At 61.7% G+C, this 14,609-nt stretch overlaps 3 protein-coding genes across 3 annotated transcripts; 1 reads left to right on the top strand and 2 right to left on the bottom strand.

Moving 5' to 3' along the window:
- The first annotated feature begins 629 nt into the window (after positions 1 to 629).
- On the top strand, positions 630 to 6,311 carry RPS6KB2 (ribosomal protein S6 kinase, 70kDa, polypeptide 2). The gene is made up of 15 exons (XM_012665456.1): positions 630 to 796; positions 1,158 to 1,198; positions 1,296 to 1,416; positions 1,685 to 1,753; positions 2,276 to 2,423; positions 3,500 to 3,557; positions 3,639 to 3,739; positions 3,864 to 3,954; positions 4,038 to 4,128; positions 4,245 to 4,352; positions 4,903 to 4,965; positions 5,110 to 5,187; positions 5,276 to 5,383; positions 5,483 to 5,595; positions 5,872 to 6,311. The coding sequence occupies exons 1-15, from the start codon at positions 719 to 721 to the stop codon at positions 6,059 to 6,061; spliced, it is 1,458 nt and encodes a 485-aa protein (XP_012520910.1). The 5' UTR covers positions 630 to 718; the 3' UTR covers positions 6,062 to 6,311.
- Positions 6,312 to 6,452: 141 nt separating this feature from the next.
- PTPRCAP (protein tyrosine phosphatase, receptor type, C-associated protein) lies at positions 6,453 to 8,879 on the bottom strand. The gene is made up of 2 exons (XM_012665455.1): positions 8,820 to 8,879; positions 6,453 to 7,245 (listed from the first exon to the last, which is right to left on the bottom strand). The coding sequence occupies exons 1-2, from the start codon at positions 8,820 to 8,822 to the stop codon at positions 6,640 to 6,642; spliced, it is 609 nt and encodes a 202-aa protein (XP_012520909.1). The 5' UTR covers positions 8,823 to 8,879; the 3' UTR covers positions 6,453 to 6,639.
- Positions 8,880 to 9,291: 412 nt separating this feature from the next.
- CORO1B (coronin, actin binding protein, 1B) lies at positions 9,292 to 14,570 on the bottom strand. Its single transcript, XM_012665453.1, has 11 exons — positions 14,498 to 14,570; positions 13,527 to 13,729; positions 13,044 to 13,166; positions 12,827 to 12,956; positions 12,426 to 12,607; positions 12,219 to 12,338; positions 11,524 to 11,628; positions 11,308 to 11,453; positions 10,922 to 10,979; positions 9,866 to 10,120; positions 9,292 to 9,732 (listed from the first exon to the last, which is right to left on the bottom strand). Exons 2-11 carry the CDS (start codon positions 13,725 to 13,727, stop codon positions 9,607 to 9,609), a joined length of 1,446 nt encoding a protein of 481 aa, XP_012520907.1. The 5' UTR covers positions 13,728 to 13,729; positions 14,498 to 14,570; the 3' UTR covers positions 9,292 to 9,606.
- Positions 14,571 to 14,609: the final 39 nt, after the last annotated feature.

Genomic DNA, 14,609 nt, shown 5'->3' with positions numbered 1-14,609 from the left:
ACAAGCGAGCAAACTCCAGCAAAAGCCCATATTTGCAGTCGAATAAATGAGCCCCAAACCCTTTACGGCAGGCACCTGGCAACAGCCTGGCAGTGAGCTGCTCACCCAGCAAATGCTCTGACCTGCAAGGTCCTTGAGAGACACGTTAGGGAGACTCGAAGCAGCCGCCTCCTTTTCAGGGAGGAATAGAGAGGAACGCGACCTACCGCCGGTCACCCAGCCAGCCTGGCCGCGACACTCCGACAGGGCTGGGGATTCCATTTACATTCACACCTGTACACACTCCCGACTCTGCCGCATCTAAACTCAAACTCTCTAGTTTGAGTTTCTCTTTTTGGAGAAACGGAAGGAAGGAAGGAAGGAAGAAAGGAAGGAGGGAGGGAAGGAAGGAAGGAGAGAAACATGCCTCAACTCTTCCCAGAGCCAAAACAGGCGCCCAGGTAGTGGTGCTGGGAAGACAGAGGGTTCCGCGGAACGGGGTTCCGCAGGCTGGAGGCTGGGCGCCCCGGCACTCCGGCACTACAAATCCCGAAAGGCCTTGCGATGCCATCATTCCTCCCCGGCAGGCTGAGCGGCCTTCCGGAGGCCGGAGCAAAGTCCCTTGCGTCATAGGCGAGCGCGGCTGCCGTCGCAGAGCGATGACGTATGGTCAGGCTGGGACTGTCAGTCAGAGCGCGGCCGGGTTACGGGCCGAGTGGCCCGCGGGGCCGGCGCCTCCATGGCGGCCGTGTTTGATCTGGACTTGGAGACGGAGGAAGGCAGCGAGGGCGAGGGCGAGCCGGAGTTCAGCCCCACGGTGAGTGCTCTTCCCGGGCGCGACTGGATCCCGGCGCCGATGCTATCACTCAGCCGAGACCGGAGTCGCGGCAGCCCCCACCCAGAGTGGGCTCCGACTCTTGCAGACCCCGATCCTTCTCAGATCCCAGCCTCTGTTAAGCTCTGACTCCACCCTCACCCCGACTTCTCTTCTAGACCCCCAGCCCTTTCTCCTGGTTCTCTCTTTTCTTCTGCCCTCGGCCTCTTCTCCCCAGCCCTTGCTTATTCCCTGCCAGCTCCCATCCCTAACACCTCCTCTCCTGGGCCAAGCATTCCAGCTTGCGGGGACGGGGAAGGTATCCTGGCACCTCCCTTGACTCTTACTCCTCGGTTTCTCACAGGACGTGTGTTCGCTTGCCGAATTGAGGGCGGCTGGCCTGGAGTGAGTGAGGGTCGTGTTGGGGGAGGGGGGAATGTAACGGGGAAGGGGACCTGGGAAGCGCTGGAGCCTTGCCGTCATTAACTTCTTGTGTCCACAGGCCTGTGGGACACTATGAGGAGGTGGAGCTGACTGAGACCAGTGTGAACCTCGGCCCTGAGCGCATTGGGCCCCACTGTTTTGAGCTGCTGCGTGTGTTGGGCAAGGGAGGCTATGGAAAGGTACTGGTGCTCCCTCCAGCCTGGAGGCAGCAAAGGGTTCTCAAAACAAATTAGACTTGTAGATCTGGACTACACAGCCTCTAATGAGATTCAGAGCTAGAAACATAGAGGAGGGTAGGGTAAATCCTCTTGAATTGGATTTGAAATCGTGACTGCCCCACCCTTGGTGGGGCCTTAGTCTCTTGGTCCTAATGCCAAAGCTTCAGGGTGGGGCTTCTTGAAGATGGAATGTGGAGAGGAAGTTGATCCTGTCTCCCCTGCCCTACAGGTGTTCCAGGTGCGAAAGGTGCAAGGCACCAACTTGGGCAAAATATATGCCATGAAAGTCTTAAGAAAGGTGAGTCATTTATTCAGCCAAAAATACTGAGTGGCTGTCATTCTCAAGCTGCTGTGCCAGGCTTTGGGAAGATAACAGTGAACACGACAAAGAAGACAGTCCTTGTCTTTGGCATTTGCTAGTTTATTGCCTGTTGTGATGTATATTGTTTTGCATTAATTCCCAAATGGGGACAATTTTGCCTCCCAAGGAACAGTTAACAATGTCCGCACACATTTTTGATTGTCAGGACTAGAGAGGGGAGTACTACTGGCATCCCGTGGGTGGAGGCCAGGGATGCTGCTGGACATCCCACAATGCACAAGGCAACCTTCCACCACAGAATATCTGGTCCAAGGTGTCTGCAGTATTGAAGTTGAAAAACCCCATGGTAGAGGATAAACCGGTTCCTCAAACAGATGACTGCTGACAGCAGCACAATTATGGCGAAATACGGAGGGACAGAGGATGGCAGAGGGTAATGGCTGGAGGGACTGAGGAGCTCCGGGTACCGCACCTTCTAACTGATTCCTGCACCCCCAGGCCAAAATTGTGCGCAATGCCAAGGACACGGCACACACACGGGCTGAGCGGAATATACTAGAGTCAGTGAAGCACCCCTTCATTGTGGAACTGGCCTATGCCTTCCAGACTGGTGGCAAACTCTACCTCATCCTTGAGTGCCTCAGTGGTATGAGTGTGGGCCCAGCTAGGGGTGTGGGTGGGGAGCCAGCACAGGAAGCCCTGGGAGCTCTGGGGGAAGCCCTGAGAGACTGGGTTGTGGAAGATGGCTGGGGGCTCCCACCCCCACCCACCCGTCTGTCTGTTCATCCATCCCGTCATTCATTCATTCATTCAGCAAATATCTGTCCAGCGCCTATCATGTCCTTCACCTGTGTTGGGGATGGATGGGAATGGTGCGGGCTTATACGCAAGTCCAGAGGGTGGTTTGTCTGTTTCTGCTCCCCTCCACGTCTTGTTCCTCTTACCTGCGTGCACTGTATCCAGTCAGGTCCCAGATCCAGCTAGTCCACTCTCTGCAGTGTCTTCCATTCCCTCCACTCTCTCAGGGGGACAGGGAGGGGGCTGGACAGCAGTTTCCTAACTGGGCTTGAGGCCTCTTGCTCGCTGCTTTGTTCCCCCACTAACTGCTGGGGCCATCCTAAAGCACGGGCTGTGCCCAGCACTTCTGCTCAGAGTCCCATGACTCTGATTGCCCAGATCAAGCCTAACCTCAGCCCACTGTCCCCTGCTCACCTTGAAGCGGTCCAGGCCTGCTTTTCCTGCCTACCTCGTCCGCACCACATGAGCCCTGTGAGCTTCTGCCTCTGCGCTCCGCTTTCCCTCCCCTTCATTTCAGCACCCCTCGAAGCCCCACTGCACCTCACTTTCTCTCTTCTCTTCTGTTGGGATTCATTTTGTCTCCCTCGGCTCCTCTGTGAGATGTTTTGGGTTAAGCTCTCAGAGCTGTTGTTGCAGCCTGGCATATTAGAGCAGTTGTGTGCATGTCTGTCTCCCCAGTGACCGAGCGTCCTGAGGGCAATGGCTGGGTCTCTTCATCCTGTCCCCAGCTTCACCCAGCACAGGGCCAGGTTCCGAGTAGGCGTCGGTAGATGTTTGCTGAATTGAATTGAATCCCCACGGCAGCTCTGTGAGGCAGGTAGGGCAGGAATTATAAGCCCCACTTTTTCCAAGAAGAAACCAAGACTCAGAGAGCGCACAGGGGCTTGGGCCTAGCACATGGCTGCTGACGTGTTTGTGTTGCAGGTGGCGAACTCTTTACGCATCTGGAGCGAGAGGGCATCTTCCTAGAAGACACAGCCTGGTGGGTGTTACTCCTGCCACTCTCACAGGAGACGCCTGGTCCCTGCCCCACACCCACCTTCACCCTGTTCTGTCTCTGCAGCTTCTACCTGGCTGAGATCACGCTGGCCCTGGGCCATCTCCACTCCCAAGGCATCATCTACCGAGACCTCAAACCCGAGAACATCATGCTCAACAGCCAGGGTGCGCATGCGTGCACGTGCAGCTGCACATACGGGGTCTGCAGTCTATCTGGAGACTGAGGAGCCCCGTGGATGGGGCCAGGGCCCTGACCTGGCGCCCCACCGCCCCCAACATTCTTCCTTAGGCCACATCAAACTGACCGACTTTGGACTCTGCAAGGAGTCGATCCATGAGGGTGCTGTCACTCACACCTTCTGTGGCACCATTGAGTACATGTAAGTGACACCTACCTGTTCCGGGGGTTGGGAGGACATCCAGAAAAGGCCTAGCCTGACTGACAGTTCTACCTGGTCCCCAGGGCCCCTGAGATCCTGGTGCGCAGTGGCCACAACCGGGCTGTGGACTGGTGGAGCCTGGGGGCCCTGATGTACGACATGCTCACTGGATCGGCAAGTCCAGCCTCCCTGGGGGGAGGGCGGGCGGGGGGTGGAAGGAGACCCCCCCAGGGCAGGGGCAGGGCTGGCGGGAGGCCTGCAAGGCTCCTCTCACCTTCTGCCTCCTCCAGCCACCCTTCACCGCAGAGAACCGGAAGAAAACCATGGATAAGATCATCAAGGGGAAGTTGGCGCTGCCCCCCTACCTCACCCCAGATGCCCGGGACCTTGTCAAAAAGGTGAGGCTCCCTCTTGCCCAGGGTCATGCCCCCATCTCTGCTCCCGGGCCCTACTGGCCACCCTGCATGCGTGCCTGAGCCTCTCAGCTGTCGGGAAGCTGGTGCCACCCCTGCCTGTGCAGTTTGCCTGTGGGAGTGAAAGGAGCCCTTGCTTCGGGGTCCAGGACTCTAAGCCCAGGCCTCAGCTCTGACGCAGACCAGCCTGCCCCGGACCAGTCCCTAGCCTAAGAGCCAATCAGCAGAATGCTCGTGATGAGCTGGCCACTCTGCCTTCAGAGAGGCAAGTGTTGGAGGTGTAGTGGGGGAGGCCAGGTTTGGAGTTGGCTCTAGCTCCTCACTGAAGCACCCTGGGTCAGTGCCAGGGACCAGGGGCCTTTTTGCGAAGGCTTCGTGGAGACGCTTCATTGGACCAAACCTTGAAAGTCCTGAGGGCATCAGGAGGTGGGGGCCGTATCCGGAGGCACCCGCCCCATCTCACCTTGCCCTGCCCCAGCTGGCCCTGGGACATATGCCTCCCACAGGCCCTCATCCTCTGCCCCTGGTCCCACAGTTTCTGAAGCGGAATCCCAGCCAGCGGATCGGGGGTGGCCCAGGGGATGCTGCTGATGTGCAGGTGGGTCTGGGACCACCACCAGGGGCAGGGCTGTCTCCAAGGGTGACCGGGTACAGGGGGCAGGGCCCTAGGGCAGAGCAGGTTACTAAAGGAGCCAAGCAGGGCTAACTGTTGGTAGGTTTGGGGGGCATCCTCTATCCACAGAGACACCCCTTCTTCCGGCACGTGAATTGGGATGACCTCCTGGCCCGCCGTGTGGACCCCCCTTTCAGGCCCTGTCTGGTGAGTGGCAGTCCCATTGGCCCAGTGGTGGGTAGAGGACCCACATCTCGGATGCCCCTGACCGCTCCCCACTCGGGTCCGCCCGCAGCACTCAGAGGAGGACGTGAGCCAGTTTGATACCCGCTTCACACGGCAGACGCCAGTGGACAGTCCGGATGACACGGCCCTCAGTGAGAGCGCCAACCAGGCCTTCCTGGTGAGGGCATGGGGACCTGGGGCTTACGAGGACCAGGGCAGGGGTTATGGCCAGAGAGTGGCAGACACTGAGCATCACCCGGCCCCCCTCTCCCCCCAGGGCTTCACGTACGTGGCGCCCTCCGTTCTGGACAGCATCAAGGAGGGCTTCTCTTTCCAGCCCAAGCTGCGCTCCCCCCGGCGCCTCAACAGCAGCCCCCGGACCCCTATAAGGTACCAAGGGAGTGGAGGGCAGCGGGTGGTGCGGGCAGGGGGCGCTAGCAGGCAGGTGGCCAGCTCTAGCCTTGGGCTGCCTTGGCCAAGTCTCTTAACCAGTGTCAGCTTCGGTGCCTTGTCTACACGTTGTGGCCAGGACTGCCTGGATGGGACTTGGTGGACCCTACAGCCTGTGCAGCCAGGCAGATGGGAGAGTCTGTCCCCCCTGACCCAGTGCCAGCAGGCCCTGGCAGGTCTTAGGAGGCTCTGACTCTACCTTGGTTTCCCCTGCAGCCCCCTCAAGTTCTCCCCCTTTGAGGGGTTCCGGCCCAGCCCCGGCCCGCCAGAGCCCATGGAGCCACCTCTACCTCCACTGCTGCCGCCACCGCCGCCGCCACCACCCTCGAGCACTGCCCCGCTCCCCATCCGTCCCCCCTCAGGGACCAAGAAGTCCAAGAGGGGCCGCGCGCGCCCTGGGCGCTAGAGTAGGTGGGGATGAGGGCAGCTGTTGAGGCCCCTCCCCGCAGGCTGTGCGGGCAGCAGGACGCTGGGCCAGTTCCACAGACCTGGCGTGTGTCTGGGGGTGGAGGGCGAGTGCACGTGTGTGTCTTTCCTGGGGTGGCCGGGCCCCTGAATCATGATTATGGAGGGCTGCAGGCTGCGACTGCTGGAGCAAGGGCTCGCTGCCCCCCAGACCTCCGTTCATCTGTGCCCGTGGGGAATTAAAGGATTGAATCATGGCACTGACCTGGCTCTGCGGCTGGACTCCTGGGGGCAGGACTGGGCGGGGGCCTGCCAGGAGGAGCCCCTGCTTAGGAAGAGGGGGTCGCTACAGGACCACGGGACCGCAGGGCTGGAGGCTTTTATTTCAAATGGCTGCCCAGTGCCTGTGAGGACAGGAGGCCTTCCTGTGAAGGGGTAGAGTATACAGACTTGGGGACTGGTGAGGGGTGACAGTTTGAGAAGTGCCATGTGGGGTGGAGGCTGTGGCCAGCCTTGGCAGGTTGGGAAGCAGAGGCACCGTGAGTGGCCATGACAGAGATGGGACACCAAGACTGGCTCCTATAGTGCGGTGACATGGAGGCCCTGGCCCCCGCCTGCGCCAGCGCTGTCGTCCCAGGCCGCACTGCCAGCAAAGGCGTGTAGGTCGCTCAGCAGGGCTTCGGCACTGCCCCCTGAGCCCGCCGGCCCCAGGGAGCTGAGGCCTGGGCCCCCCTCCGTGTCACTGTCAGGCGTTTCCTCAGCCTGCTCTGGGCCCGCTGCCTCTCCACACTGCGGCTTGCCTTCTCTGGGTCCAGCCTCCGGCCCACCGTCTGAGACGTAGTCGTCCTCCATATCCTGCTCGTCCTCCTGCCGCTCTGGGTCGTGGTCTGGTGAACCCAGCTCAGTCCGGGCCTGAAGCCAGCGGCCCGGGGGGCTGGCCCAGAGCAGGCGGCAGGTGCGGCCCCACAGCGCAGCACCCAGGCGGGCTGGGTGGTAGTAGCCTCCCGAGTCGCGGCTGAGGCGGTGCCAGGCCAGTGCCAGGCCTGTGGCCAGCAGCAACAGCAGCAGCAGCAACAGGATGACCGTGACAGAGCTGGAGCCCCCACTGTCCTCGGTGCCACCACCGGAGCCCAGGGCCCCTGGCAGGGCCAGCAGCATCCCGAGCCCTAGGGCGCAGGGCAGAGCCTGTGGGAGACGGGCAGGGGCTCGTCACCTGGGTGGAGGCCCAGTAGAGGGCAGGCCCTGTGACCAAGAACACTTGACTTTCCTCTCTTAGTGGGTCCTCTTAGGCAAGACGGACAGTGAAGCAGAAAGGCCCAAGTCCTTATTTGGCAACCAGGCCCTGGCCCTGTGAGGTCAGCCCCTGCTCCTCCGACCCCCTCCTGCCGCACTGGGGCCTTTGGGCTGGCTCTTCCCTCTGCCCAGAAGGTCCCAGCCCCTGGGGCCCCATGCGTGCCCCCTCACTTTGGCTCAAGTTATCACCTAAGTGAGGCCTAACCTGACCTGTTACCACTCTGGTTGTCACTGTGGCCCACCCACCCGGCACTCTGCACCGCCAACCTGCTGGACTTCTCCCATGACCCTGACCACAGGAGACAGTTTTACTCACTTTTTGTTTTTTAAATGTTTATCATTGTCTGGTCTTCCCAGCCTGAATAAGCTGCAGGAAGATGGGGATTTTTTAGGTCAAGCACCAAAAACGATACCTGCCTGGCACATAGAAGGTGCTCAATAAATACTGGTTGAATGGGCCGGGCGCAGTGGCGCACGCCTGTAATCCTAGCACTCTGGGAAGCTGAGGCGGGAGGATCGCCTGAGCTCAGGAGTTTGAGACCAGCCTGAGCAAGAGCGAGACCCCGTCTCTACTAAAAATAGAAAAAATTAGGAAGTCAACTAAAAATAGAAATAAAAAATTAGCCGGGCATGGTGACTCGTGCCTGTAGTCCCAGCTACTCGGGAGGCTGAGGCAGGAGGATCGCTTGAGTCCAGGAGTTTGAGGTTGCTGTGAGCTAGGCTGATGCCACGGCTAGGCACTCACTCTAGCCCAGGCAACAAAAGCCAGACTGTCTCAAAAAAAAAAATACTGGTTCAATGTGGTCAGACTTTGCCTGCATGGGGCAGGGACAGGGACAGGGACGGAAGGCAGGAGCCCGCTGCCTGGCTCTCCTGAAGGCCGGGAGGGTGGGGCCTGGACTAACACAGAGACCACTGCTCACCTCCTTGGCCAGATCCCAAGATGGGGGTCCCTGAGGCCCCTCTTCTCCCTCCCAGCCATGGGGCTGCCCCAGCTGCAGGGTTTCCGTTCTACTCCCTGTCCCTGAGGGCCCCAGACATGCAGGGCTGGGGGCTGGGGGAGGCGGGTGCAGCTGCCAGAGGAAGTCTGCGGTTGGAACAAGCTAGGTGGGGGGGTGTCGTGGGGGGAGGGGTGCTAAGGTACAACCCAGCCTCCCCCCACCATGCTCTCTGTCCGGCTCCAGGGGTGCGAGTTCCCTTTCATAAGGGGAGCCACTGAGGGCTATCCCAGGGGCCTTGAAGGCGGTGCCAGGCCTGGGGCAGGGCACTGGAGGCCATACCCCGAGTCCCAGGGAACCGAGTTCCGAGGTGAGGAGGAAGGTCTGGTGTCTGCCGCACGTTCATCCTAGGCCGCATCTCTGCTCCAGGGCCCCAGCAGGGGGATCCTTCCTCAGCTCCCAGGGCCCAGACATTCCAGCCCTGACCTGCGGCCCCCACCCCAAGAACCCAGGGCCTCCAGCGCTTACCATCGGTCCACTGGGCCCCTTCGCACCGGCGCCCACCTCCAGCTCTGGCTGTGTTGAGCGAGAAGTGAGCTCTCAGCTCTCAACTGCAGCTAGGGGTGACCCAGTGCTTCCGCTTCCTGCCCACAGCACCCCACCCACTCCTCTGTGCCGCAGGACCCCAGACAGGGCCTCGGCCTCTTAGGACCACCCTGATCCACGCCAAGTCCTCATAGGTCTCTCTGGATGAGGCTGGGGCTGCGAGTCCTGTGACCAGGCCTTCAAGGAAAGAAACCGGACACCCGGCTCAAAGCACGACACAGCCTTGGATGTGTCCAAGGGTCTGCCTCAGTTTCCCTGCCTGACAGAATTCAGAGCAGCAGTGTCTTTGGAGCTGCTCATGGCCCCTGGACCTTTCTCAAGCCTGAGTCCTGCAAAGCCATCTGTCCCCAGGTGTCCAGACTTTCCCCAGTCCCCTGTAGCAGCAGGCCAAGCCTGGCTTTTAGAAAGAGAATTTTATTTGGAATGAAAATATAGCGCCCATCCCTCCCCACCTCCTCTGGGGAGGGAGCAGAGGGTGGGCGGGGGGGGGGAGATGGTCCCTCAGAAGACAAGCGAGCTTGCCTTGGTACAAAAATCCTCCACAGTAATGAGAGCCAGGTGTGGCTCCAGCCTGGGCCTGGGGAGGTCAAGTGTGACCTGGCCCCTGAGCTGCCTCAGAGGCCTCGGGCAACCCGCCCAGCGTGACGTGCTGCAGAAGCTGAGTGAGAGGGAAGAGGAAGAGGTGGAGGTGGTCTCCACGGGCAGTGGCCTATGCGTCGCCGTTCTCCAGGCGGCCGAGCTGCTCCTCCAGGCGGCCGATGCGCTCCCCCTGCGCCTTGACCAGTGCCCTCAGCGCCCGCAGCTCCTGCACCACCTCCTCCAGCTTCCCAGCCTCCTGCAGGGACGTTGGGGCGGTCAGGGGCAGGCAGAAGCCCGAGGCCTAGAGACGGGCAGCGAGTGGTCCAGACACAGTGGACGGGGACAACACCTGGGGCTGCCCAACACCACCCCTGGCTGGGTGCACATACCCCGGCTCCAGCAAGGCTGCTGCTGGGGGCAGTGTCGGCAGTGGTGGCAGGTGACGTGGGGCCCCCGGAGGGCCGGCTGTCGGATAGCACGTTGCGCCGGCTGACCTTCAGGTCGCGCTGCTTGCTGGGCACATAGGCCTCCCGGAGCGAGATGAGGATGGGGGCGGCGTCCCGCCCGCTCACCCACTCCTCTGCCTCCAAGGCTGCCTCGGGCCCGGCTGTGTCAGGGTACAGGTCGTCCTGGAAGAGGTCCGACTGGCAAGGGGCAAGGGAGGTCAGAACCAGGTGGGGTCCCCATTAGGGTCCTCTCGTTTGAACCTGGGGTGGCCACCTCCTTATCACTCTCCTGGCCTCCGGGCTTGCGCTCTGTCAACCCATCCTCCCACGGCCTGGCTCCAAATGACCTTTCTAATGCTCAGATCTATCCTTTCACTTCCCTTCTGGGCAGTTCCCTCTGAAGCCTGCCCCAGCCTTCCTGAGCAGGGCCCCTGTCACCACCCTCCCCTGTAAGCCACAGGGGCCTGCTGTGTGGCTTTGTGGGCTTCTGGGGGCCATGTTTGTGGGCTGTGGATGGTGAGCTCCCAGGACAGGCCCCGTCAGCCTCGTCCCCAGCTCTGCTCCCTTAGATGTGCCCGGCATCTGAACAGAGCACTCAGCAGCCGCTGGCTGGAGGGGAGTGGAATCTTGGCTGTGGTTCTTGGCTGGGTATCCGAGGCCAAGTCCCCTCGTCGTGGGACTCTTACTGCAGCCAGACTCCCTGTACCACTCTCCACGGCCCCACCGCACCCTTCGCCTGGCCTACCCCCCCTACTGGATGGCACCACCTGGCCCGGTTCAGTCCCGCCGCCTTCGGGAAGACCTCTGGGACTGTCACTCCCCCCTTAATTGAGGAGCCCCTGTGTCCTATGGCTCACCCAGGGCAAGGCCTTAGCTCACCCTGTCTCATCCCACTTGCCCCACCTGGCATGGCCCCATTCACAGGTTGCACCCTTGTCACCTTTGTGTGGCTGGTCTGCTAAAGAAGGGAGCGGGTGGGAGGGGACCGGGTGGCCTCACCTTTCTTGGCACAGTCATGACAATAGGCTCACACTTGCGCTCATGCAGTTTGTAGAACCTGCGAAAAGGGGAGGAGCCACGGTGGGATCCCCACCAGTTCTCCGGGCTTCCCCTGCCCTCCACTTCCGGTCCCCACCCCACACCCCCCCACAGGCTGACCTCTGAGACCCTCGGACCCCTCCCCTAGGCTGCCCTGCTCACTGCCAAAAGGGCTCTTTCCTACAGGCTGGCCACTGGCCCTCCCGTGGCGCATTCTGCTCCTGAGCAGCCTCTGACCTCTCACCTTGGGTGCCTGTGGCCTGGCTCCTGTCCTCCAGGCAGACCCACCCCCAGCCAAGGGCCCGACTAGCCCCGCCCACAGACGGCTGCCTCTGTTGCCCTCTTACCGGGCGATCTCGCACTTGCTGACCTCCAGGCCCCTCTTGGGCATGCTGCCCATGCCCCGCTGCGGCTCCTTGCTGGTGAACGTGTTCAGGAAGTGGACGTAGGGGGGCTCGTCCGTGATCTCAAAGTACCGGATGCTGGAGTCGCCCTGCGGGGGGAGGGGGCTCAGCACTCGAGCATCCCTCTCCCGCGCCCCCGCCAGCCCTGCCCTGCCCCACCTTGCCGCAGACGTAGACCACGCTTGTGTCGGGGTCGTAGAAGGGCAGCAGGGCCCCATTGCTCGAGTCCAGCTCCTGCAGGGCCATGGGCTCCTCAAGGTTTTCCTGGTACATTGGGGGCAGTCAGGCCAAGCAGAACCTCCTCCCCCATCCCAAACCCCCCACCAGCTTAGCCAGTCACATGCCACACAGTGTCCCCCACCAGGCCCTACTCCCAGGATTCCACTTCCCCAGCCTCCTCCAGGCCTTGAGACTACTCCCAGGCCGCTGAGCAAGTGCTGAGAAATTCCCACCACGGGGAGCCCAGGGTGCCAGGCAGCACCAGCCCCTGCCTCAAAGGGGCCCTGGAGATCACCCTGCAGACACATTGGGACAGAGTATGTTGGGGAAGGGCTGGGGAGGCTGGAGGAGGGAGCCCCGCACAGGCCTCGATGGGCAGCCGGGAGGTCCAGGCAAGCAAAGGGGGATGCGCCTTCCAGCGGGCAGGAACGACATGGCAGAGATGCTGAGGCAGTGGCAGGGGGCGAGCAGGGGGCAGGAAAGAAGGGGCTGGGCAAGGTCTCAGGTCCTGAGAGCCTCAAGTGCCAGGCAGAGAACTTGGGAACCACAGGCCTCTCCAGGGTGACCCCTGCCCGCCTGGCCCAGGTGCGGCCCGAGTCTCAAGCCTGCCCCTCAATCTTGCTACGGCCACTCACTGGGTCCCAGAGTGCCAGCTGCCGCTCACTCATACGGCTGAAGCCTGTGGTGAACACCTTGCCATCTGCCAGGAAGATGGCCCGCATGGGCCGGGCCCCCTCGTGAGCCTTCTCTCGCTCCTGTGGGAGGACAGGCTGATCAGTGCAGCACCGCAGTCAAGCCCCTGTGCCTATCCACAGCCAGCCTTGCCCTCTGGGACCACGTACTGCCACCAGGGTGCCCCTGCGGGGGTCGATGATGCGCACGCTCTTGTCCTTGCACGCCGAGCAGAAGAGGCTGCCGTTGCGGTTCCAGCTGACATTGTAGATGAGGTCAGGGTGCAGGGTATCCAGGCGGTACAGCTCCTCCGCTGTGCCCACATTCCAGATGAGTACCACATTGTCGCAGCCTGGCAGGTGGGGGGCCGTCAGCTCAGGCCCCGGTGGGTGGGAGGGGACCACTGGCTCACCAGGCGCACTTTACCCAACCCCCGGGACCAGCCTGGTTCTCTCCACCTCTGAGGGCCTCAGCTTCCCCATCTGTGAGATGGGCCTGGGAGAGGCTGTTGGGACATTTCAGAGACGTGTGCGGAGAGGGATGTGGGGAATGGGGCAGGGGCAGTGCAGACCTGCACTCAGCAGCACATTGCGGGCCGTCGGGTGCCAGGTGACAATGCCCACTCGCTTGGTGTGTCCCTCCAGCACCACCACTGGCTCTGTCAGTGGGGAGGCCAGCCCGTTCTCCGGGATCTGCCATACCTGTGGTGGAGACAGGGACGCTGGGCTGAGTTGTCTGCCGGCCCTTGTTGCTTGCACCTTTAGCCACACCCACGACCCTGGTCTCACCATGACTGTGCAGTCCTCTGAGCCGCTGGCGATGACTTCGTCGTTGTGAGGACACCAGTCAATGTCCAGGACAGGTCCTGTGTGCCCACACACCGTTGGGTAGGCCTTGTCAATGCGGCCTGTCTAAGGGCACGAAAGGACAGTCAGGTAGGGCCCAAGACCTCACCTCCATCCCTCCTAGAGCCTTAGTCTTTGCCTCCACGGAGTGGGAATGGTGCACTTGTCCTGGCTCACAGGTGGCCCAGATGTGACTGTGCCCCAACCACCAGGCGAGCAGGAAACGTTTGTTGCCTTTAACCCTGACTCCATGGCAATAAACCACTTTTGCCCCCTGTGCTCATGTCTCTTGGACAGTGAATCTGGACTATGATACCTGCCCAGCAGTGAGAAATGGGCAACATTACAGATGTCAGGTATGCAGACAGGCACAGCAAGTGTGGCCGAGGTGTCCCCAGTCCCTCCTCCAGCCCTAACGCGGCCCACCTTGCTTAGGGGGAGCACCAGGAAGGCACCTCCGCCACCGGCCTCCACAATCACTGCCAGGAACTTGGGGTTGACTGCACAGAAGGTGCTGTCCCAGGTAACACGGGACACTCGAATGTCTTCATAGCACTGGTCATTCTTGACCGGCTGCCCGAACACATGCCGGAATTTGCTCTGGCGCACCACTTTGCGGAAGGACATCTCTGCAGGACAGAGAGGCCTGGATCGGGTCAGCCCATCCCAGCAACTGTCCCAAGGGTGCCTGAAGGGAAGTGGGGAGGATGCAACTGGGAGCATGGTCATTGTAACCTGCCTGGGTCTCAGTTTCCCAGTTACAGAGTAAGGTCACAGGTGCAGAACCCGGCTGCCTCCCCCAGGTGGTGACCTGCAGGGGTAAATTCACTGTGCCCTGAACCTGGCCACAGTGAGTCCCGATGGGCTTTACAGGACTCTACCCAGGCCCCTCCCTGGCTCTGGTATGTATGTGGGGGGCGGGAGGTGGGAGGCGTGGAAGCTGGAGAAAGCTTAGCTCTTATGCAGGTCCCCGGCCAGCTCCGAGCAGCCTCTTTCCTGCTCGGGGATTTGGAGACTGGGTAACGAAGAGGAAGGAGAAAGGAGGCAGGAAAGGTCTCCCCATGGTGGGGCCGAGGTAGGCCCCAGCTCTGAGTCCCAGAGAACGTGCAGGGAGCTGCAGAGAGCCCCCGCCTGGCCCAGGGGCGCTGGCATGGCCGGGCGGGGGTCGGGACGCAGCTGCCTGTCTCCGAGCATCCCAGAGCTGCCTCGGGGCAGGATCCACACTGAACCAAGAGTCCAGCTTCCAGGGGCCCAGGTCCAGGAGAGGAGCGGCGGGCGGCCAAGGGGAGTTGGGACTAAGTGGGGTGCAGTGGAGGGGAGGGCACCTCGGACCCGCGATCGCCCTTCAAGCCCCCGCTGCCCCGCCCAGCCCCTCGCCCCGGCCCCGCCGCGCTCACCGGGGGCGCCGGGGGCTGCGGCACCGGCCTCGGGCGGCTCCGGATCCCGGCCTCTGGGAAGCAGGAAGCCGGAATCAGGAAGTGACAGAGGAGCTGGGAGCTGGGAGCGGGG

Source organism: Propithecus coquereli, unplaced genomic scaffold (assembly GCF_000956105.1).
Source record: "Propithecus coquereli isolate 6110/MARCELLA unplaced genomic scaffold, Pcoq_1.0 Scaffold120, whole genome shotgun sequence".
Lineage (NCBI taxonomy): Eukaryota > Metazoa > Chordata > Mammalia > Primates > Indriidae > Propithecus > Propithecus coquereli.
The sequence above is the reverse complement of the archived record's forward strand: the minus strand, read 5'-3'. Positions and strand labels throughout refer to the sequence as shown.